Genomic DNA, 23214 nt, shown 5'->3' with positions numbered 1-23214 from the left:
ATATACCATAGGGGGAAGAACATACAAAGGAAACAAAAAAATCACATAGTACGTTAAAAACAACAACAACTACAAAGAAGGATCACTTGTGTCCCTATCTTGGGGTTCATTTTGCTTAGCATCATCTTATATGGTCATAAGTACATAGCTTTTGAGCTTTCTGCTCACCTGATAAAGTTATCCTAGACATATACTAATTGTTGCAAATGAGGGAAACTATGGGATTTATATTTCTTTGGGTCTGGCTTACTTCACTTAATATGATTTTTTTCCAAGTCTGGGAATGTGCATTATTAATATTTAATTTTTCTTAATTTTCTCTTGATGATCATAGTTCCAGAAAATATTCTGTATTTTCAAACTGCAGTTGCTTTCTTGCTAGTTAATGAACTAAAAAAAAGGTAGAAAGTTCAGTAAGAAAAAATTATCTTAGTGTATCTTGACCTTAAATAATTAGTAGGTATGTTAAAAAATGATATTCATAAATTACAAGATTACTTTATGTGCTTTAACATTACTTTTAAATCATTCTGTCAAATGTAGGATGGTTGGTGTTATTTGCTAAGTAAAACAGTAAAACAACATTATTGAATTTATAATGAAATATCACAGTGTATTAACAGAATAGTTCTAGTTTAGTGAGTCTTATAATGAAATATCACAGTGTATTAACAGAATAGTTCTAGTTTAGTAAGTCTTCTGGCCAGATTGTTAGGTGTGGAAACCTTCTGCCCATCTATTCACATTCTCTTCATGCAAGTTTTCAAGGTCATTACTTTGCAAATACTCATCCATTTTGGTGTATTTCATGATCCGGCATGGTGTATAGTCTGGATGCAACCACTGTGAAGATTTTCCTGCTTAAAATAGTGTATCTGTTAGTCAGAGCTTCTGCTGATAGAGCTTCTTAAGAGCCTTAGTCAAAATACTTTCAGGAAGCTTGTGGGTACAGTCCAGTAAACAGCGTTCTACTGTGAAAGGGATTTCTAAGTCTTCAGTACAAGAAGTGGGTAGTCTTGTGTTTTTAGTTCCATCTTTACTATGCAGCACTTTAAGTAAGGTTAACCAAGGCACCACGTGTACTTTTACAAGGTCACTTTTGAATCCTTTTGGTGGCTTTGATTCATACAAGAACAGCTTTCTATATTATTTTTTTTTTTCCCTAATTACTTGTCTTTTTTTTTTTTTAACACAGAGGAGCAGGGATTTTTAAAGCATTTTGTGTTTGGGATTAGATTGTTATCTAGTTGTTTGAAATTTGTGTTAGATGGAATCTTGATTTAAAAAATGTAATATTGAAAAAAATGTAATATTGATTATATGAATAACCTTCTGTGTAATCAAATTGGAGGATTTCATGTTTATATTTACAGAAAATAAAATCAGAATCGCTTTCAGTTACATCTTTATTTCTCAATCCTCATTTAAGTTTTATATGTTAATAAGCTTAACTGTAGAAGTTAAAATCTATTTCTTGGTATATGAAATACCTATGAAGTTAATATCACTTGATAGAGGTATAATGATAGCAAATGTCTTCGTTAGTGTTTTAGAAAAGTATATATATATTTGTGATAATTCTAGTGACTTTTTTAAGTCATTAGAACTTGTATCCTAAAAAAAAAAAACTCAACAAAAATATTCAGGCAAATATCAAACATTGTTTGGAAAAGTGTAGATTTAAAAATGAATATAAATATCCTGTGTTGAACATAATTGCATGAACTATGGTCTTGAAACTGTTGTAGAAAACTTGCATGTTGTAGAGAACATGCTCTTAAATTTATAGTTGAAACATTCACAATGCCCAATTCAGATCAATTCCAAATATTAGAATCCAATGAAAGAAAAGTAAAGGCAAAAAAATTCCTTGTATCTTGATGTGAGATTAAGAAGTAGGTATTATTGACTATGAAGAAAAGGATTACAGTGCTACATAAAATGTAATCATGAGTTAGTATTGTTTAACACTTTTTTTTTGTCGGTCGTGGGGCTTGAACTCTGGGCCTGGGCACTGTCCCTCAGCTCTTCAGCTCAAGGTGAGCGCTCTACCACTTGAGCCACAGCGCCACTTCTGGCCTTTTCTGCTTATGTGGTGCTGAGAAACCAAACCCAGGGCCTCGAATCAAACCCAGGGCCTCGTGCATGCAAGGCAAGCACTCTACCACTGAGGCACTTTCCCAGCCCCTAAACACTGTCTTTTGAAGAGTGACTTCAAATGACTGTAGAGCTTTCTGTATGTAATATGAATAGGTCCCTTCCTTCCTGGTTATCTACAGGCTTCTGAAACTTTCACGTATCTCTACTGATAGCTCCTCACCTGATTAGAGATGATATAGATAATGACTTCTGCTTTGCATCTTACAGAACTGGATATATTTTAACATGTGGCAGTTTGTTTTCACATTCACACATCTTTAAGACTATTTTGTTCATTACTCTGAGCATGGGAAATGTGTGTCTGTGGGAATGAGGCCAGGTGATAAACTTCAGTAGCTGTCATTGGTGAGAGCCCATAGTTAGTTGTCTGCACAGTGGCAGATGCAGCAAGCGTATATCCAGTAATGGAAAGACTATCATACAAACCTACCAAAACAGACTTCAAGATAAACTTTACCGGTGAATCCAGTATACTTTCTGTTCAGTTTTGTAGTTAAATGATAGCACATTCTCTGATCTTAGTGTTTCATAGTGGCATAAAAAGCATGTCTTAGGCGGGTCGTGGGGGGAGAGATGGGTGGGCAGGGATGGTAAGGGTAAACAAAGGAGGAGGCAACAATGCTTGATAAGAATTACCTTGCTCATGTAACTGTAATTCCTCTGTACAGTATTTTCACAATAAAAAACTTATTAATAGGAAAACAAATCATGTCTTTATAGTTCTTTTTTGTTTTTGAAGTAAGTAGGTTTCTAAGTTTTAATTTTAGATATTCCTGATTGGCAAATCATTCAGTAGTTGAGAGTTTAGAGAAAACTATGATCTTTTGAGGAGATATGGCTCGAAATGTTAAATGGACATGGACTTTGAGATGTAGCCCAGTCATAAGAGAGGACTTGGCATACATTTTTATTTAACCCCAAAATTTTGTAAAATGCACAAATTAATTTTAAGGATTGCCTTTCAATGTTCTAGTATGCTTTTATAAAGCTTATGTAGGGAAGAATATTAATTATGTGATGAGGTTTGGAACACATATTGTTTGTTTCTGTGCACATTCTTTGACCAGATATGAATCATAACATTTAGAGAAATTCTGGGTCTGTGTATCCAATTTTAGTTCTGAATAGGGCTATCAAATACGTTTATATTTTAAAGGTTAAATTTACAAGCATGTAATTTCTGATTAAGATTACATGTAATAGCAGGTATGTAAATAAATAGTCTGCTTATTCTGTGAGTTTTAGAATGTACAGAGTTTAGAACAGACAGCAGTGTATGAGGGTTCAATTTTTATTTCTAAAATGTTTCTTATGTCTTACACATGTGTTTTATTCTCTGGGGCTTTTTTCCATAAAAGCTTAAGCTTATAAATTAAAGCTTTATTTTCTCTTGTTTTGAAGGTAATTATAAATATGGTTCCATAGAAATGGAGGAAAGGAATAAAGCTAGTTCTATACTGTGATTTTTGACATTTTCACAATTCAAATACGTGATCATGTATATTTTCAGAATAAAAGGCAAATTAATTTATCATTGTGACTTAATGTTCTATGAAACCATGTTCACTGGTTTTACTTAATTTTTTAATTTTAATTTTACATTCTCTTATATTCTAGGAAATCTGAATGTTACTCTTCAAGTTTGGGACATAGGAGGGCAGACAATAGGAGGCAAGATGTTGGATAAATATATCTACGGAGCACAGGTATGATATGAGCTCTGTTGTTATTTTAATATTGATGATGTCCTGCTTATGGACACATGTGTGGGTACACATACATATACGTTTCTAATTTGATTTTTATGTGACCTGTAGAGAGATTAATTTTGCATTTATCCAGTTCTTCTAGTTTCATCTTTCCTAGTGTTTGGAAGGATTTGAGTGAGAGAAATGGTGACATTAACTATTGGGAATGGGAAAACCTTTCACAGCCCTCACATACTGCTTGCATTTGTAGATGTTATTGTCAGTAGTAGGATAAAAGCAATGATAATTTTTTTTACATTATGAGCTTATTTGGCTATAGTGACTACTATCATAAACTGAAAAATATTGGAGAAAATTTGAATTTTCACTTGGAAGGACAGAAGATATATCTGTGTGTCTATACATTTGACATATGAATTAAGCTAAGTAATTTTAGCTTTTTAGATTTGTAGACAACAATACTTCATATCAGATAAGTATGACTATATGTTGGAGCACATATAATAGTTTCATAGGATAATGATGTATTTAAGAAGAAAATTTATGTAAAGTGAGAAAGTCACCTGAATAAAAGAATTTGCTGGAAAACTGAGATTGTAATAGACATAATTTGTTTTCTTAAAATTAGGCAAATTAAACTATATATGGTAGTAATGTACTTTACAGATTAATTCACCCAAAATAGTTAGTGAAGAGTAATTGCCTTTTTAATGTTTTTGATTTAACAGTAGAGACTTCAGGAATACAGTATTTCCATTGAACATCATGGTCTGAGGAAGAAGACCATGGTATAGTGCTGAAAATAAAGTGCATGTTCTTTATGGAGCTCTGTGCACAGTGCTTACTAATTTGCTATTTATTTATTTTTGTCTGTCTTTCTACTTTTAATTAGTCTGTAGTTTCCACATCATTAGGAGACACTGTGAGTGAAGTATTCAAAAATTTTCATTTAGTTTTCTAATTTGAGTTTGGCATTATGAATAGCAGAAGCATAACTTTTTTCTAAGAAATTAATCTGTGGAACAGAATTTTAATTTTTGTCAAATAGATTCTCGCTTATTTTGTAAAATATTCAGAGAAGTATAAATGTGGCTAACATGGTTCTGAAATTTTAAAATTACATATATTTGGTTCTTCAAACATTATTCCTTGACTTTTCTGCATTTGTAGAATTTTCTCCTTTATTTCCTGAAGAATCTTTTTGCTAATGTTTAACATTTCTACTTGAGATTATATGGTTCTGTATTTTATGAACATTTATTTATTTATTTATTTATTTGGTCGGTTGTGGGGCCTGAACTCTGGGCTTGGGCAATGTCCCTCAGCTCTTCAGCTCAAGGCTAGAGCTCTACCACTTGAGCCATAGCATCACTTCTGGCTTTTTCTGCTTATGTGGTGCTGAAGAATCAAACCCAGGGCTTCATGCATGCAAGGCAAGCGCTCTGCCACTGAGCCACCTTCCCAGCCCAATGATTTGCATCTTAAAAGGTACATCTCAGACTTTGTGTCTAGCTTATTTTTTTTTTTTTTTTACTGTTGTTTTAAATTAGTTATGTTTAGAATAGATACTCACCTAAAGAAAACAGACTGTACAGAGACGTGCAGGAGGCCACAGTCCTTGTTTTACTCATGTCATTGGTTGCATTGGATATAAAATTGGTACTCTTTTCCTTTTTGCTCCACAAAATCTGCCTTTAGGCCACTGTAGGTTTTACTAAATGAAAATTAAGACTGGTGTAACTTCTAGTGACATTTGCCTCTTACTGTCTAATAGAATAGCTTTACAAACCAAGTGTCAGTGGCTGATGGGTATAATCCTAGTTACTTAGGAATTTGAGCTCGGAGGATTGTGGGTCAAAGCCAGCCTAAGCAGAGTCTGTGAGACTCCTATCTCCAAGCCAGAAATAGAGCTGTGGTTCAAATGGTAGAGTGGTAGCCTTGAGCATAAAGAGAAGCTCAGGGACAGCACCCAGGCTGTGAGTTCAAGCCTTAGGAGACACACACACATACACACACACACACACACACACACACACACACACACACACACACACACACGAGTAGCTTGTCGTGGAACAGTTAATTAGTGAAGAACATTATGCATCTCGGCATAAGTAATTATAGAAATTCAATTCTTTTTCTTCACTTAAAAATTAGAGGAATAATTCATGACTAATTGGATTCTGTTCATTCTGCTGCACTTAAAAAGTGTATTAAATAGGTGTTAAATTTATTTAAAATTTATTACTGTGATTTGAAAAGTGACATTATATGAAAGTCACAAATCATTTAAAGTGCATAAGCAATAGAATTTAATATGTTTGTAATATTTGTAAACATTCACTTAAATCAGCATATATTTTGTTATTGCGTAGTTGCTTATAGTCACTAAGTATTTGTGTAAAAACTTTTTTTGGGAGATCTTGGATTTCGTAAAATGTTTCTGTTTTCTGTTCATGTATTTTATTTCTTGAAGGTAACTTTTTATCATATGCTTATGTTTTAGGTTGTTTATACTGTGTAAATTCTTCTATGAGCCCATACCCTGTATTAAGCAATAATATGGTACCTGAATATTTTCATTAAATTGTCCTAGGAAACTGGGAATTTTTAGATGATAAACATGAATTGTCATAAATGGCTTTACAGAGATTCCTAAAGATATGTAAAATGCATAAAAATACTCTCCTTTGTATTTTGTTAAACTGTACATATAATTTATCCAGAAGTTCTGATACGTTATTTGGGGAAAATGCTACTTTTCGAAAAAAAAACCATTCTAATACATAATTACGTAATTATTCTCTAAGAGATCTATTTGCTTCATGAGTTGACTTTCATGAATATTTTGGATTTTGGTACACCTTTACATGTTAGAAATCTTTGATAAATAAAATTTTGACAAACTGTTTTCAGGATATTTTATGTGTTACTTAGAATTTTAAGTTTTCCAACAAACTATGTAGTGCATAGAAAGAATTACATATGTTTTGATTATTAAGCCAATAACATAGATGTTTCTTTGTAGGAAAAAAGTTAATTTTGGCCTAAATAAAAATGATTAGTTTCTTTTCCCCTGTAGTTTCATTAAACTATTGAATACTGGTGAATACTATTGAATACTGTTGCCTGAAATCAAATTGAATTGACACCTGAAAAGAATTCCTGAGATATTTTTGACAAGAACTAGTTGTAAGAATTGAAATATGTCCCAGTTAAATCTCCAGATTTTAAATTAACTTGAAAATTTCTAGGAGTCTTCAGAAAGATGTTATATGCTATTTTTCCCAGTGGTTAGAGGCAAACACACAGTACCTAGTGTTTAGTGCCATGTAACTTGTGGCTAACAGAGGCTAATAACAAACCTCAGAGAAGGACTGGATGTTTCATTTTCATAGCTCCTTCCATCCTGGAATCTAAGTGGTTTGCAAACACTGCCCCCACTGAGCATAAACTCAATGAAGTGTAGTCATTTGTGAGGTAGAACATAACTGTTACTGTGCGCCAGTGCCCCACGCAGACCAGCTGCCATCAGTACCAACAAAAGGGGGTGCCTGTGTGACAGCTGGGGGGAGGCGCATCCCCAGACCAGCTTCCCCGGAGCCTCCTGCTGTGTCGTATGGTGAATTCAGTTGGATGGCTGCCAAATTATTGCTGTACTTATATCTTTTTTTCATTAGTGTCTCCTGTAGGTTGTACTTACATAGCAAGTTACTATGTTATGACTGTTGTATAACTAGTATGGATTATAGATCTCTAGATAACGACAAACTAATAGTTGGTTTCTTTTTCAGGTCAGTGTGAAAAAAATATCCTGCATTTTTGGAAATGAGGGAGCCTTTCATTTTTGAGGTTAAATAATGTGTGTACTGTGTTTGGCATCCGTTAAATTGTGGAATGAAATCTATGTAATATTTTATCTTTAAAATTGTGAAGTGTTGCCACTGGTGTTTTTAATTCAAGACTGTTCTTAACTGTTACTTTGAGAATAGTATCCATTTGATACTTTTATATATGATGATAAGCCAGATGCCTATAATCCTAGCTACTCAGGAAGCTGAGATCTAAGGATCGCGGGTTGAAGCCAGCCCTGATGGAAAAGTCTATGAGCCTGTCACTTCCAATAACCACCAGAAAACTGGAAGTGGCACTATAGCTCATAGTGGTAGAGCACTAGCCTTGAGCAAAAAAGCTCCAGGGATAGCACTCAGGCCCTGGGTTCAAGCCCTACCACCAACAGAAAAAAGGATAGCTGAAACAAAATGCCATATAAAGTAAACTTATTTAATATATGTAATATATACAAGTCTTAATTTATAGAAAGAGGGGTACTAATACCTTCTTAGAATTAGATAATGTGTAGTTAATGCATAAAAATTAGAGGAGCGTTTTTGTAGAAGAATTAAATGTGAAATCTGATTTCCAAAAGCCATGTAAAGGTGGAAGAAGAGAATAAGTTGGAGGCTAAATTGAAGGGAGAAAACACAGTTGTGTTGGGATGAAGACAACAGGAAAAAAAATAAAGGGCATGTTAATGGGTGGAAACCCGAGGTGACAGACATGAGCCATATGCGGGGAGGGTTACATGTTATAAGGCTGGAAAGATTAGATCTCTCAGTCCCCAAGAAGATTGCTTTCAGGCTTCTCTTGCAGTTATGTGTTATGTCTAACCAAGTGGTTGTACTTGTTTGTGGCCAGCTAAGGCTTTGCTACATCTCACAAATTTTGATAGGTCATGCATTTATTAGTTAAAAAAAGTAATTTTGTCTTATGCCTTCTTAGAAATCCTTGTGTTATTTAGAAGTATGTTGTTTAGTACCAAAATTCATTTTGGGTTTTATAAGCTATGTGTATTATATATACCTATGTAAATTGATTTCTAGTTTTATTATGGTTTGAGAGGGTACTTTGTATAATTTCCAGTTTTGTAAGTTTGTTAGCTTTTAGGACTAGAATATAGTCTGTTTTGGTAAATACTCCATGAGAACTGGAGAAGTTTTTTGATGTTGGAGGAAATAAAGTTGATGGTTACTTTTGTTTGAATTTGCTATATACTGTTTGCTTGGTGTGCCAGTTAATGAACAAAGGGGGTTAAACCCTCCAGTTACAGCAGTTCTGAATTTGGAATTCCTTGCAGTTCTATCCATTTTGGCCTCATATGTTTTAAGCTCCGCTTTTGGGTACATATACATTGAGGATTATTATGTATTCTTGCAGAATTGATCTCTTTCTCATTATGCCAATCTTTATAATTGATATTTCTCCTTATTCTAAAGTTAATATGGCTGCTTCAAGCTTTCTTTTGATTTGTATTTCTGATATGTATTAATTTGCATTTTCTTGATGATTAATGATAAGCATTTTTAATCTATCCATTGACCATTTATATGCCTTTTGAGAAATGCCTGTTCAAGTTCCTTGTCCAGTTTTAATTTTTTCATACTATTGAGTTGTTTGTTTTTTTATATTTTGAATATCAGCCCCCGAGTGGATATTTAACTTGTAGATATTTTCTCCCAATTTGTAAGTTACCTCATTAACTAATATTTTCTCTTCTACATAGATGCCTTTTTGTTTGATGTAATCCTATTTGTCTACTTTTGCTTTTGTTCCTTGTGCTTTTGGAGTCAAATCCAAATCAACTGTTGCCCAGACTAAAGTTATGCAGCTGTAGTTTGTCCTGGTAGTTTTAAAATTTCAAGTCTCATGTTTTAGTATTTTTTTTTTTCCTTTGCCAGTCCCAGGGCCTGGGCATTGACCCTGAGCTCCTTTTGCTCAAGGCTAGTGCTCTACCACTTGAGCTACCTCTCCATTTATAGCTGTGATTAATTACCCAGGCTGGCTTTGAACCTTGATCCTCAGATCTCAGCCTCCTGAGTAGCTAGGATTACTGGCATGTGCCACTAGTGCCTGGCTATCCCCTATTTTTTATATCAGTCCTGAATGACTCAGAACAACTTGCAGGAAATTACTATTTCAGTTGCAGCTAATTTAACTTTGCAGTTTAGCACAAATGTAACCATTGATAATGTTTAAGCAAGTGATTACAACTGTGTTTTAATAATAGCTTAATCATAAATACATATGGGCTGGGTTTAAAGGCCACAGTATCCTAATCTCTTTTTTAGATCAATAGCTTTAAGGTTTTATTCTATATCACTAGTGTAGCATTGGTCATTAGTAGATGGGTGACTGTGTTCTGTTTATGTGTATCTTATCATATTTATGTATTACTTTACCTGAAGATAAAAGTTTCATGTGTTAATCAGAATGATTCCAAACATTTTAAGGCAATATGGGTCTAGATTCTATTTAACAAGCATAAAATCTGTCTTCCAATGGTCATGAAAATGTGATTCCTGTTTTCTAAGAATAATAAAGGATCCTGTGCTATTTTATAATATATTAATTTAAAGTCATTGTTTTAAAAAAGTGAGATAATAGAACATTGTCCAAATAATATAGATGACTGCCATCTAAGAGAGCTCTTTTCAATGAAAAGTTATGTAGTATCACCTATAGCAACTGTAGGTGGGGTTAGTAAATTGAGAATGAATCTTTCTCAGAGGTCAGTTTTGGAGCTTTAGTAAAGAAAATGCAATTATGCTCCTTATTTCATATAATTCTTGATTGAGCATCTTGGGTAAATGTCTAAGTTACCAGAGTGAATCAGACAAGTGATTTTGTATAAAAATTAACGAATATTTATGTTGAGAGGTTCTTAAGAGACCGTCACATTCAAAAGATTTTAGAAACAAGAAACTTGAGGCCAAGAAAAGCTAGATGACTTAGGGTCATTGTAGTATGTTACTTCCAGCTTGTTCTAGCTTCAAAGAATCAACTGCTAAATTTTCCAACAATTCAATGATTAAATATATTCAATTAAAATTTTATGTAAGCTCAAAAATTTTGTAGAAGTAAAGATATTATGTGTCCAAAATACATTACTTAGTAATTATTACTGTTTATTTCTGCTATATACTTGGTGTATCCGTATGTTAGAAATGATAACTTATGGTGTCTTCCCCAGTTTTATGATAGCTAAATATGAGAACAGAGTACTCATGCTGTGAAAATGGCGAATGATAGTTCCAACACCATTCCCACTGAACCTTGAGCCAGTTGATTAGTACTTACCAGCTTGTTGATGGGGATGACCGGTGTTTTATGATATTCATTTATTTATTTATTTGTCTGGTTTTGCTAGGATTGTAAGTCTTTTGAGATTTAGAACTTTTTTTCTTTTTTTAAAAATTAATTGTGATGAACAGAGGGATTATAGTTACATAAGAAAGGTAATAAGTACATTACAGTTACATAAGAAAAGTAATAAATACATTTCTTTTTGAACAGTTACCTCCTCCCTCATATTCTCTCATTTTCCCGTTCCCACTTCCGTTTCCCCAAGTTGTAAAGTTCATTTCCAATATAGTGACTAAGTGAGTATCATTGTTGCCATAGTTCATCCTTTGTCCTGCTGTTTCTGTGATTTCCTTTCCCTTCTGTGGATCAGATGAACTTATATGTATGAGAAAAGGTACAAAGGGTACAGAAAACTAAAAAACAAAACAAAAACAAACCCCAAAACTGCAAATAGTACATAATAAAACCTTGTTTCCAATTCTTGGACTTCATTTTGATATGCTTCATTTTATATATATAGTCATATGTACCTAGTGATTCGGCTATTGCGATCCTCTGCTAAAAATATCATAGATATATTCTAGTTTTTACAAATGAGGGAAACCATGCAATTTACATTTCTTTGGGCCTGAGTTGCTTCACTTAATATTTTTTTTTTCTAACAAGTGGGCTAAAGACTTAAAGAGAGACTTCTCTGAAGAGGAAATAAGAATGGCCAATAGACCATGAAGAAATTTTCAACATCCCTGGCCATAAAAAAAAATGCAAATCATAACAACATTGAAATTCTACCTCACCCCAGTTTGAATGGCTATAATCAAGAACTCTAATAACAACAGCTGCTGGAGGGGATGTAGCCAAATGGGAACACTACTGCACTGTTGGTGGGAGTGTAAACTTGTTCAAACACTCTGGAATGCAGTATGGAGGTTCCTCAAAAGACTACACATAGAGCTCCTCTATGACCCAGCAATCCCACTCCTGAGCAGTTATCCAAATGACCACAAACAAGGCCATGCTAAAGCTACCAGCACAACCATGTTCATTGCAGCATTATTTACTATAGCTAAGCTATGGAACCAACCCAGATGCCCCTCAGTAGATGAATGGATCAAGAAAAATGTGGTATATGTGCACAATGGAGTTCTAAAAAGTCCATCACAAAGAATGTGGTTTAATTAGAACTTCCATCCCTAGTATCTAACACAGTGCATGTTGTGTAGTTGGCAGAGACCTTTTTAGTTACTTAGTCTGTTACTCAAGTCCTGAATCAATCACTTATCCATCTGTGTAACTTCAGCTGTTATAACTTTTTTTTGCGGGGGGGGGGGGGGCAGTACTGAGTCTTAAACTTAGGACCTTGCATATGAAGATGCTAAGCCTTCAACTGTTACCATTTTTTCAGTAAGATGGAAATAATTATGCCAGCCTCTTGTGAATGTTAGGAGAATAAGTGAAACAACCTAGATACGTGTTTGATACATAGAGGTACAGAAATAGTTGATTATTATTACAACCTAAGCAGTAGAAGCAAATGTTATTATAGTCCAGACTTACACTATATCTCAAACTCTGTATTGTCTGATCCTAAACTGTATGAGAATCAAGAATGTAGTACTCTTATTTTTCTGTATGCATCTATTTCTCATTCTTTCCCCACAAAATAATGGGATAAATTAAAAGTAATATGATATATAAGAGGCAGGAAGCAATCCTTTTGTTATATTTGGCTTTGCTTGCACTCTTATTATGGTATCATGTCCAGTTTTACATTGCTCATTTTAAAGAGGATGTCAGAAAACTATATGTGCTGTGTCTTGAGAAGAATCAACAACTATGATTAAAGGAGAGAAAATAGCTCCTTTGAGACAAGTTTAAGAAATTGAGTTTGTTTACTCTGGAAAGCAGACGGTAAGGGAGTTACTTAACTATCTTCAAGAATATGAAGGGTTATAATAAGACGAACAGTCTCAAGTTCTCCAAATGCACCGAGCTTCAAAGAAGGAAGCTAATGTTTCATTAAAAAAATTGTGTGAAACACTGAAATTGTCAAGGATGTCAAGGAATATCCATTTTGGTAAAGTATTTTAAAAGATTAACAGCAGATGGTTCATTACTAAAAAGTTTAATGTTTGACCTTGAGTAAGAGGCAGGATTATAGACCTTGTAGCTTTCTTTTCAGAAGTCATTGAGAAACCACTTGGGATTCTGATAAAATTTTATCTTAGCTTGCATTTGCATTTTAATTGCTAGATTTACTGTGAATGTAGACATTCCACATTATCTGCTAGAAACTTAATTTAAATTGAAACCAATCTGCATATAAAACATTTCACTTTGTACTGTTGTGCTGCTTGACCTGTCTGAAGCTCTGCTAAAGAGTATTATTAGTATCTTTTCAAATAATACTTGACATATTTCATAACTCTTTTGTGACAGGGGATCCTCTTGGTATATGATATCACAAATTATCAAAGCTTTGAGAATTTAGAAGATTGGTATACCGTGGTGAAGAAAGTGAGTGAAGAGTCAGAAACTCATCCACTAGTGGCTTTGGTGGGCAATAAAAGTAAGTCATCATTACTTATTTGTGTATGGTAAAGGTTATTTGCCTCTATGGACTGCACGTTTGTGTCTACCCCCTAATTCATATGTTGAAGTTGGAATCCCCAATATGATGGCTATTATTGGTGGTTGTTTTGGGGAGGTAACTCACTCTTGAGAGTGGAGACCTCTTGCGTGGAATTACTGGTAAGACACACAGAGAGAGATGATATCTTTTTCTGTCAAGGAGGCACACAAGGTGGTCATTTTCATACAGGAAAAGGTTACCACAGACATCGAATCTACCAGCACCTTAATCTTGGACTTCTCAGTCTCTGGAACTGTGAGAAATAATTTTGTTGTGTAGTATACAAGTCTGTGGTGTTATAGTGTTCTGCACTGAATACATTTGTAGACGTTTGTAGATTATATTCCCAAGAAAACAGGTTTGATATTTGGAAACAGCCTTTTAGAAAGTGAGCAGAAAAACTCGAAGGGTGTGAATAACCTTGTTAAGGACTGTTTTCCCCTCACAAATGATATCTATTCTTTGAAATTCACAGTACACCATTTTAGTATACACTACCTTCTGAGAACATCTTTTAAACATGTGAATTAAACCCCCATTTCAGGCATTACAGTATGGTAAAGACCTACCTTCACTGAATTTGTACTGCTCAATAACTGTTTTGATGCTTACTCTGTCGTATTTGCTCTGCTGCTTTTGGCCAATTCCTGTGAAGGTAAGTTCAGTTCTGACAGTGTGTGTTTTGGCTTCCTGTGGTCTTGAGGAAGCAGCATGGACTATTAACAGCAACACAGCTGTAGATTTATGATACTACATTGAAACTTCAGCTCTGTCCCACAAGTTTTGAGATGTATTTTATTAAATGATCCATTTTTGAGAAGGAAGCAGTGTCTGCATGGAAATCTGTATCCATTGTTTCATGCTCCTATCTCTTACAAATTTTGTTTTCTAAATTTTTGAGGTTTGCTGTAAAACATGGATAATTTTGCTTTGAGAAGGTGTATTGTATTGGGGGGATGAACAGTCCTTGATAAAAATGATGGGTAGTTAGTTTTTGAGATCTATTTTTGAGCTATGGTAGAGAGTATATAAAAACCATAAAACTGAATTCTGTACTAGAATACTATTTGGCACAGTAATCTGGAGAAGGTATTAGTAAAGATGCTCAATATTTGGAGATATAATGTGTTGACAGTCTTTATAGTATTAGGAGTCACAAAGATAAATTAAGTTCAAATTATACCATAGAGTATGTATGTATGTATGTATGTATGTATGTATGTATGTATGTATGTATGTATGTTGGTGGAAGGGTTTGAACTCAAGGTCTGTATGCCATCCCTGATGGCTTCAAACCTTGATCCTCAGATCTCAGCCTCCTGAGCAGCTAAGATTACAGGCATAAGCCACTGGTGCCTGGCTACATGGACGATTAGATCATGAAGTTTTTTCTGACTACAAGGCTTGTTAAATCAATATCCATGTATTATCCAAAATAATTATCTTCTCCAAAGATGTTGAAAAATGCAGTTCATTTTTCTCTATTATGTTTAGGAAAGTTTTCTGAAGGGAAAACCAAGATTTATGCATTATGTGAGTTTTACACACTTAGTAAATCTAAGCCTTCATTTAAAACCATTGCAAAACAGGTGTGAATACTATTTCTTCAGAGAATCAAAAATACTAACGTCATTTATTTTCTAGAGAACAGTATTATATGTTACAAAATAATATGATGGGGTAGAAATTACAGTATTTTATAGTTTTGCTAAATTTTCTTCATGTGTTTTGTAAGTAATTCTCTTTGAGTGAAGCAGCTGCTTTTTAGTTCATTGAAATATTTAGAAATGACAGGTTCTGATGAGTTTAGGTTCTGTGTGCAGCTTCACATTTCAGGAGATAACTTCTTAGTCAGTTGTCATATTATCAAAGCACTGACTTACAGTAAAATTTATGTTTTATTGGAGGGTTCCAGTCACCTGAAGGGACTAATAGAGGCAGGCAGCAGAGGAACTGAGATTTATTTTCCTCTTTTCAGAATATACTCTAACCACAATCTGAGATAATAGTCTAGTGGTCCTTAAGTTACATATTCAAGTTATTTGAATTTTGCAGAAAAATAATAGTGCTGTGTTTGAAAATTAGGATAAAAGTCATGTTTTATCACTTTTTTTTTTTTTTAGTTTCTTGTTGATTGCTGACTTTTTTTTTTTAATTGTGAAAATACCGTACAGAGGGGTTACAATTACATGGGCAAGGTAATGAGTACATTTCTTATCAAGCATTGTTGCCTCCTCCTTTGTTTCCCCTTCCCATCCCTTCCCATCTCCCCCTCCCCTTACCAAAGTTGTAAAGTTTGTTTTTCAACATAATGACTTGTACATCTCATTGTTGCAATAGGTCCACCTGTATCCCTATTTAAGTGATTTGTTTTTTCCCTTCCCCTCCACAAATTATACCAACATCAAATACAGTGAAAGCAGGGGTTATACCGTGGAGGAGGGACATACAAAGCAACAAAAAAATTTTATAAATATGTTAGAAACAATCGCAAGAAAGAAAAACCATTTGAATCCTTATCTTGGGGTTCATTTCACCTAACATCAATTTATCTGACTGTTTCTGCTTGTCTCAGACATATACTAGTTATTGCAGTATAAGGGAAACCATAGGATCTATGTTTGTTTGGGCCTGGCTTACTTCACTTAATATAATTTTTTCCAAGTCTTTCCATTCCCTAACAAATGGGGCAATGTCATTCTGATGGAGGCATAGAATTCCATTTTGTGTGTGTGTGTGTGTGTGTGTATCACATTTTCTTGATCCATTCATCTACTGAGGGGCATCTGGGTTGGTTCCATATCTTAGCTATGGTAAATAATGTTGCAATAAACATAGTTGTGCTGTAGCTTTAGTATGGTCTTGTTTGTGATCATTTAGGTAAATGCCCAAAAGTGGGATTGCTGGGTCATAGGGGAGCTCTATGTGGAGTCTTTTGAGGAACCTCCATACTACTTTCCAAAGTTGCTGAACAAGTTTACACTCCTACCAACAATGCAGTAAGGTTCCCTTCTGTCCTCATCTCCTCCAGCATCTGTTGTTATTAGAGTTTTTGATTATAGCCATTCTAACTGGGGTGAGGTGGTATCTCAATGTAGTTTTGATTTGCTTTTCTTTTATGGCTAGGGAGGTTGAACATTTCTTCATGTGTCTATTGGCCATCCTTTCCTCTTCAGAGAAGTTTCTCTTTAAGTCTTTAGCACACTTATTAATTGGGCAGTTGTTTCTTTGAGGATTTGTTGTTAGGGGATTTAATTTTTTGAGTTCCAGGTATATATTAGATATGAGACCCTTGTCCATTGTATGGCTAGTGAAGATCTTCTCCCAATCTGTGGGCTTTCTATTGATCTTGCTAGCTATGTCCTTTGCCATACAGAAGCTCTGCAATTTCATGCAATCCCATTTGTCCAACCTTTCTTTGATTTGTTGTGTTTCTAGGTCTCTTTTAAGAAAATTTCGGAGCTGGGCGCTGGTGGCTCACACCTGTAATCCTAGCTACTCAGGAGGCTGAGATCTGAGGATCGCAATTCAAAGCCAGCCTGGGCAGGAAAGACCGTGAGACTCCTATCTCCAATAAACCACCAGAAAACCGGAAGTGGCGCTGTAGCTCAAGTGGTAGAGCGCTCGCCTTGAGCTGAAGAGCTAAGGGACAGCACTCAGGCCCAGAGTTCAAGCCCCACGACCGACAAAAAAAAAGAAAAAAGAAAATTTCGGACTGTGCCAAAGAGACGTAGGGTTTCTCCTATTCCATCCTGTAATATTTTCAGAGTGTCTGCTTTGACTCCCAGGTCTTTGATCTATTTGGAGTTGATTCTTGTGCAGGGTGATATATAAAAATTTAGCTTTAGTTTTCTAAAAGTAGTTAACCAATTTTGCCAGCACCATTTACTGAAGAGGCTGTCTTTCTTCCATCCAACACCCCTTTATGATGAAGGTTCTGGAAAAATTAGGAATCCATGGAACATTCCTCAATACAATAAAGGCTGTATATGACAAACCTACAACCAGCATTATGCTTAATGGTGAAAAACTAAAGCCATTTCCTCTTAACTCAGGAACGAGACAAGGATGTCACTCTCTCCACTTCTCTTCAATTTAGTAGTAGAATGCTTAGCTACAGCAATAAGACAAGATACAAACATAAAAGGTATCCGAATAGGGAAAGATGAAGTAAAACTCTCCCTCTTTGCAGATGACATGATTTTGTATTTAAAGATTCCCTCGGACTCCACTCCCAAGTTACTCAAGCTGATTCAAAACTTTGGCAAAGTAACAGGGTATAAAATTAACCCTCAAAAATCAATGGCTTTTCTGTATGCCAACAATGAGAAAAGCGTGGCTGAAATCAGGAAAGCAACTCCATTCGTAATAGCCTCATAAAAAATAAAATACCTAGGAATTAACCAAAGAAGTGAAGGATCTCTATGATGAAAACTTTAAAAACCTGAAGAAAGATATCAAAACAGAACTTAGAAATTGGCAAAACCTCCCATGCTCCTGGATTGAAAGGATCAACATCATGAAAATGGCAATACTTCCCAAGGTTATCTACAAATTCAATGAGATACCTATCAATATTCCAACCTCATTCTTCAAGGAAATAGAAGAGGCAATCCAAAAATTCTTATTGAACAATAAAGGACCCCGAGTAGCATAACGATCCTTAACAGAAAGAACAGTGCTGGAGGAATATCAATACCAAATTTCAAACTCTACTACAAAGCCATAGTAATCAAAACAGTTTGGTACTGGCACAAGAACAGACCTCAGGACCAATGGAATAGAATTGAAAACCCAGAAATGAATCTATAGACCTATAGTCATCTAATTTTCATTAAAGGAGCTAAAAAAATGTTTTTTTAAAATCGCTTTTGACTTAGCTACTTGATAAAGTGTATATAACACTAAGCAGTTATAGCATGTCGTATATAGGAAATGAAGAAGTTATAGATGAACAAATGTTCATGGGTGTTATTTACTGCAAAATCTGTCTCTGGCCCAATTTCATGTCATCATGTAATGAGAGATCCGTCTTCAGTTAAGCTTATTAAGGCTTTAACTCTGAGTCTCCTGAGTACTTTACAACTTCGGTTTCCAAACTGATGTTATAATAGTAGAACTACACATTCTTTCTTTTAAGGGATGATATAATTTAATTAAAAAGCAACATTCTCTAAGACTTGAAATTGGCAAAGCAAGAGATACAAGATAGTAGGACACCAGAAGGTAGATTATTATCTAACTGCTGATTATCTAAATGAGGCCATCTTCTGTTAGATGTGGTTTTAAATTCATCATTGTGTTTTCTTCTTTGCAACTTAACTCGAAGCATATATTGAAAGGAGTATATGTACTCTGAAAATACTAATAGTAGTACCTCAAGTGTTAGTTAGTAGGAAAGTGTATGTGTGAATTTGTTGCAAACTATGACTTTAAAATTGATGCTATAAGGTCACTTGCTTTTTATTAAAAATATTAAACTCAAGAAATTTGGCCTACAAATAGTGGATAGTTGGATACAAAGGTGAATTGTGGATTATGATTAAATAGCAATAAGAACTAGAGTAAATTACTGAAGTGACCAGTAGATGAAGATACTTGCTTTAATGGCCTGGACACAATGTTTGATAATTAGAGCATTCATTATTTCAGTATATAATGATTAAATGTGTTCAGTAGTTGAAACTGTTTTAGCCTACATTCTGTTTTGAAAATACCACTGAGTGGTATTTCTTTTTACAACGGAAGGTATTAAATAAAGTACTGAGTACTAGTTCAGATCATGGACTCTGGATTGAGAGATACTTCATTTATTAATGTAGTTTTTTCACTTAACAGTGGACTTAGGACCTTGAGCTTGCTAGGCAAGTACGCTACTGCTGAACCATGCCTCAACCCCTTTTTGTACTTATTTTTGAGATGGAATCTTGCTTCTTGTCTGGATTGTAATGTGCCTTTTTTAGGGTTTCTGTTACAGCTGCGATGACAGGTACAGGTAACCACACTAAACTTACTTTACTGGGATAGCATCTGTGAACTTTCTGTCCAGGCTGGCCTAGAACTATCATCTTCCCTATCTCAACCTCCATGCCCAGCTATTGATTGAAAAAGGATCTCTTGAACCAAAGGTATATGGACTGTATGAGATGGTCTTCAGGGCCAGCTGTTCTACTGAAGTCTACTCTGGTGAATAATATCAGTGGGGATTTTCTTAGGATCGACGTCATAGTTATATCAATGCTAGATCATTTTGCAATAAATAGCATAGATTTCATGTCATGTTTTCAGTTAAATAAATAGAAAAGATTTATGAAGTTTACTTTTTCTCCTAGCTTGTGTCTTTTCTATGTTATAAGTGTACATTTTCTATATTTACAAGGTTTTAATTTTTATGTTTAATTAAAATCTTATGATTCACAACTAAGGATAGTTTTAATTGTTCTTTAGTGTTTCAGATGAAAATTTAGAAATGTTAAAATTTTAAAGATAAATATTAAATTCACTTTGTTTTATAACCACATGGTATTTTAATTTATCATTTTGTTGTTTTCTATCTTTAATCTGTTAGACTTTTCTACTATCTGATCCATCAGCTGGTTTCTTCTTTGACTCACTAACATTCTTAGTTGGATAGATTATAAACAGAATTAACAGGGGTTGCATAGGAGCTGCCCTGGTCCTGATTTATAGCTCCTTAGTTAGTGGAGGGGTAGTGGTTATCAGTAACTTGCATTGGGGGTAGGAATTATCATGCTCCACTATAGAGTGGATGGATGAATGATTTCTGCTCTTAGAGATATTAACCAGATCCTTTCCCAAATAAAGACTAATAACTCAGATTTGTAAACAATCTTCATGACAGATGAGGGTATAGAGAAGAGTGCATCAGCACTAATTAACCATGTTGAGTGTATATTCTTCCTAGCAGTGATGGATTGTTCTTGGAGTACTATCTCTGCCCAGGAAGTGATGTTTTACATTGGGAAGTTTAAAGGTTACATTTTAATGTACCCTGTAAGTTGTGTTCCCTAAACTCTGTAGAAATCTACAAGTAAATTTCAAGTTGAAAATTTTACTGATGCCCTCAGTAAAACTATCACAAGGCTTTTAAAAGACCAGTTTTTTCTTCTTCTAGGAATAGAAAAGTACAAGAAGAGGTTATATGTCAATTTTGAAAGCAACAAATTTGCATAACTATTTATCTATGCAGAGAGTCTGAAACTTCAACAATTCTTATTTTATCTAGAGAGTAGAAGTGTGAAACAATTAAGTAGGTTACAGTTCTTATCAAAAGATTTATATCAGCTCCCATAAAATGTATCACATACAAGAGTGGACTATAATTTATAAAACATGAACAATTATTTGAGGATTTGGAAAGTTTATTCTCTTTATACATTATAAACCAAAGCATTGTTTCCCTTTCCTTATTTCTTAGAATGCTTTTCTTCTTGTTTGCTTATTTTTTGTAGTAATCCCAAAGCATCAGACGCCAATGTTTTTTTGTTTTTGTTTTTGTTTTTCCACATGATCCTTGTATTTCTGTCAATATTGCTAATACTGGTGCTTCTTTACTTCCTTAATTTTGACCTGAAACTTTTCCAAATAGAGCTATGGCTATATTCTCACTGGAATGAGAAAGATATACACACACACAAAGTGTTCTCTTAAATTTACACTCCTACAATACCTTCAGGGCATGTTGGTAGCATTTTAAGTTTATCTGGGTGAGAAATATGTCTCCCAGTGAGATGCAGCTGCTTTAGGCTGGTGTGATTGACAACTCTTGGGGGAGAAAACATATGGTGAGTGCTGTTTTATAGCATTAATCATTCTTTTCATGAATAGTTGCTGCCCTGATGTTATTTTGTTCTTTCATAGTTACTTTTTTAGGTAGTGTACCTCAAACCATACTGACAGTGTCATAATTTACTTAGCCTAAGAAATATTAAAGTTTTTTATTATTTAAATTTTTTATTGTAAAGATATTGCTTTTGTACTTTATTTCCTTTAGTTTTGAAAGCACAATGCACCTTGTTTTTTATATTATAAATGTCTGATTTTGAATTTTAGAATAAATTGGATATTAACTATTAAAGTGGTATTAGAGAAAAAAAAGAGATATTAAAGCCTTTAAATCTCTACCTCCATTGTGCTATGTTCCCATTGGGGAAGACAGGCAATAGAGAAGTAAGTAAAATACATGTCAAATGATAACAAAAATTGTAGAGATGAGTAAGCAGGAAAGGACGAACCACACTGAGTGGTTCAAATATGTCAGGGAGAGTGTGAGAGGTGGCATCTGAGCACTGAGGTAAAGGGGGAGGGAAAGGGGAAGTGGAAGAGAAGAAAGGTCGAAAAAGAAAGGCAGGGAAGGAGAGAGAATAGTGACTTGAATAGCAGATGAAATTAAAGATATAAAGAGGGAAGGGTTTAGGAAGAGAACGGATTAAGAAGGATTTTGTAGCCTATTCAAGGGCTTTGGTTTTTACATTGAGTGAAATGGAAAGCCACTGAGGGTTTGAGTAAAGTGAAGTAAGTTAACATATATTCGAAAAGGATTAGTATAGCTCTTGTTTTGGTGTTATGTTATGGTGAGCAAGAATAGAAGCTGGAGGACCAAATGGGATGCATTGCTGTCATCCAGGTGAGAAATAATGGTGCCATGGAACAGGGTGAATACAATGAAAGTAGTTGGCTTTTGCGGTTTTCAATTTTGTGATAGATTGGTTGAGGAGAAGACCAAAAAAAGCCCATATTATTATCTTGAAAGGCTGAAGTTCAGTTCACTGAGATGAGAAGAATGTGGGAGGAATAAATTTAGGATCAAAAGTTTAGTTTTTGACATACTAAGCTTGATGTGCTTCTCAGGTATCTATGTGGAGATGTCTAGCAGGCAGGTTGGATGTAATAATCTGGAAATTAGTGGAAGATGTGATCAGCAGAATGTGACATTTAAAGTCAGAAGCCTATATGAATTTTATCAAAGGAATGTGAATAAAAAAATAAAGGGGGAGGGGAGCTGGGAAAGTGGCTCACTGGTAGAGCGCTTGCCTTGCATGCATGAGGCCCTGGGTTCGATTCCTCAGCACCACATAAGCAGAAAAAGCTGGAAGTGACGCTGTAGCTCAAGTGGTAGAGCACTAGTCTTGAGCTAAAGTGCTGAGGGGCAGCGCCCAGGCCCAGAGTTCAGGCTCCATGACTGACAAAAAAAATAATAAGGGGATTTAAAGATTGAACTATACCCATGTTTTTAGTTTGAAGTGCAAGAGAAGCCAAACGCATAGCTATCTTAAGGAGAAGAGAGTAATCAATAGACAAAGACCGAGAATTGTAATTAGATTCAGCCTTGTAGAAGTAATTAATGGTGACCTGAGGCAAGAAGATTATTTGGCCTGGTGAGGGTGAAAGATAAGAGAAAATTAGTTAAAGAGAGACAAAAGAAAGCAGGCAATGAAGGAATGCAACATACATAGGTAATGCTGTTGTAAAAGAGAAGTAGCTATAAGTAAGGAATATGGGTTGGGTTCTTTTAGTTTTTTTTCTTTTTAAACTTGGAATGGGTCATGG

At 34.6% G+C, this 23214-nt stretch overlaps 1 protein-coding gene across 2 annotated transcripts in view; it reads left to right on the top strand.

The window, feature by feature from the left end:
* Positions 1-23214, top strand: part of Rab28 (RAB28, member RAS oncogene family) — a 65895-nt gene that overhangs the window by 6964 nt on the left and 35717 nt on the right. For both annotated transcript variants that reach the window (XM_042674778.1, XM_042674779.1), the window contains exons 3-4: positions 3778-3866; positions 13452-13581. In XM_042674778.1, coding sequence (XP_042530712.1) covers positions 3778-3866; positions 13452-13581 — 219 coding nt within the window. The remainder of the gene's footprint in view (positions 1-3777; positions 3867-13451; positions 13582-23214) is intronic.

Source organism: Dipodomys spectabilis, unplaced genomic scaffold, assembly GCF_019054845.1.
Source record: "Dipodomys spectabilis isolate Male_0828 unplaced genomic scaffold, ASM1905484v1 ptg000021l, whole genome shotgun sequence".
Taxonomy (NCBI): domain Eukaryota; kingdom Metazoa; phylum Chordata; class Mammalia; order Rodentia; family Heteromyidae; genus Dipodomys; species Dipodomys spectabilis.
Note: the sequence above shows the minus strand (reverse complement) of the source record. Positions and strands in the feature narration are given on the sequence as shown.